We start from the raw sequence: 2,013 nt of genomic DNA on the forward strand, positions 1-2,013 counted from the left end.
ATGAGGGAATGGATATGCTCATTAACTCTATTCCAAATTGTAGGCATATAATAGCACATTATATTCCATAAATATGTATAATTAAAATGTGTCAATTAAAATTTAAAACAACAAATTTAAAAATAAACTCATTTCCAAAGCTCATATTTGAGAAAAAGAAACAACCTCACAGTATATTGTTAGTGTGCAGACCTGTGTCGCTTTTAGATACTCCCATCTGTACGGAAGAAGAGAGTGTGCACATAAACGTGGGCATCGGGTAGCCATTTTCTGGAAGGACACACAGGAACCCATTGGCCATAGTCACTACTAGGGAGCGGGTTAAGAAGTAAGCTTACATTTGTCATAAACTCTTCTGGACACTTTTATTTTTCTACTAAGTGCATAATTTTTCTTGAAATACTGGTTTGAAATGAATGAAAATGTTTCTCCACCTCACAGAAAATGCTGTGCTGAGCAAACGCTTGGAGGGGAGGACGCCACCTCCAAACACCTGTCTAGTCCAATGCTTCCATTGTATGCCCCCATCCTGGGCCTGGGTAAGACCTCAGAACTTCCCCCCTGCATCCTCATGCCACAGTGTGTGCCTTCCAATATCCTGTCCACACTAGCCCTAGAAGAGCTTTCCGGTACCCAGATCTGACCTCTCCCTCCCCTGCTCAAACACCACCCCTGGCTCCCCATTACCCTTCGGGTAAAGTTGACCCTTAAAACTTCTCTCTCCCTCTGTCTCTGTCGTCTCTCTGCACACCTTTGCCAGCCTGTCTCCTGGGCCTTGAACATTGTCTCCCAACTGCACCCAAATGTCTACTGACCATCACTCAGGGACTCAGCCGAGACACTTTTTAACTCCCAGTCCTGCTTCTCTTCCTCTCAACTCTATTCACGCTCCTGTGGGCTGGGAATGTCCTCATGGGGGACTGTTCCCCCACCAGACTGGGAGCACCTGAAAGGCACATCCCTGGCCTGGGTCATTCCCAAGTCTCCAGAGCACAAAAAAAGTGCTGGGCACAGAACTGCGGGTGGGAAGGCAGCGTGGGAGTGTTTGCTACATGGAGGCTGGGTGGGTGAGTGACCCAGGTGTTCTGGACAGGAGACGGACGACTTTTACCTCTGGGTCTCCTTTGTGAATCCCTGGACTGGACAGTCGGGTAGGAATTAGGGCACAGAGGAGCAAACTCAGTGTATTAAGCTGTTTAAAGCAATGATATTTCATGGAGAAAAGAAAGGGTGTGGAGACGAAGTTCATTAATGATCACGTGCTGAGTGGCATCATTAGCCCTCACAGAGCGTTACTAGTTCTCTCAGCAACCCCAGTCTTTCTGTCCTGAAAACCTGCAATCATTCCCCTGATAGCCAACTGAGTCCCAAGTCCTGCCTCTGGGCTCTGCTCCATTTACCACTAAGAAATACCAGTAGAATCAAGAAATACAACTTCTCTCCTCCCCACCTCGTCAGCAGAACCAAGGAGAGGGGCTCAGGCACGGCCATGAGGACCTGCACTCACCATTCAATCTCTTTGGGCTCGCGGTCCCTCAGCAGCTCTTGTACCTCCTGCCGGCAGCGCTCCTGGTATTCTGGATGCCTCGCAAGGTTGTACAGGACCCAGGAGAGTCCACTGGCCGTGGTGTCATGGCCTGAGGTGCAAGAAGGTTGAGGTGGGTCTCTGAGCTGCTTCAGCACCAGAGGGGTGGACAGCGCCCTGACATGGAGGCCCTCAGGGAGGGTGGGAGGGATGGAGTGATCAGGGTCCATCCACCGCATCCCTGGCATGGAGAAACCCCTACCCCCACTGTAGTCCCACACTGGGACCCTCACCACCAAACATGAAGGTATCAGCCTCCGCTCTTATATTCTCATCTGACAACTGCTTTCCATCTTCATCCTGCAGAGAAGGCAAAACCTAACAAATTACACAAGCTCTGAGACTCCTGGGTCTAACCTGAGACAGTCTCTGAAGATGCATCCTCCTCCCAGAAACCCAAACCCACCCTGCACTCCTAGATCTCTCCT

At 49.8% G+C, this 2,013-nt stretch overlaps 1 protein-coding gene across 1 annotated transcript in view; it reads right to left on the minus strand.

Annotated features, from left to right (window-relative positions):
* LOC105825739 (docosahexaenoic acid omega-hydroxylase CYP4F3-like) overlaps window positions 1–2,013 on the minus strand; it is a 33,173-nt gene that overhangs the window by 18,349 nt on the left and 12,811 nt on the right. Inside the window, exons 4-5 of the mRNA XM_012663627.1 lie at window positions 1,819–1,885; window positions 1,508–1,637 (exon numbers count right to left, since the gene is read on the minus strand). Of these exons, the coding sequence (XP_012519081.1) occupies window positions 1,508–1,637; window positions 1,819–1,885 (197 nt within the window). The remainder of the gene's footprint in view (window positions 1–1,507; window positions 1,638–1,818; window positions 1,886–2,013) is intronic.

The sequence above is a fragment of the Propithecus coquereli genome, unplaced genomic scaffold (genome assembly GCF_000956105.1).
Source record: "Propithecus coquereli isolate 6110/MARCELLA unplaced genomic scaffold, Pcoq_1.0 Scaffold816, whole genome shotgun sequence".
In the NCBI taxonomy this organism is placed as follows: domain Eukaryota; kingdom Metazoa; phylum Chordata; class Mammalia; order Primates; family Indriidae; genus Propithecus; species Propithecus coquereli.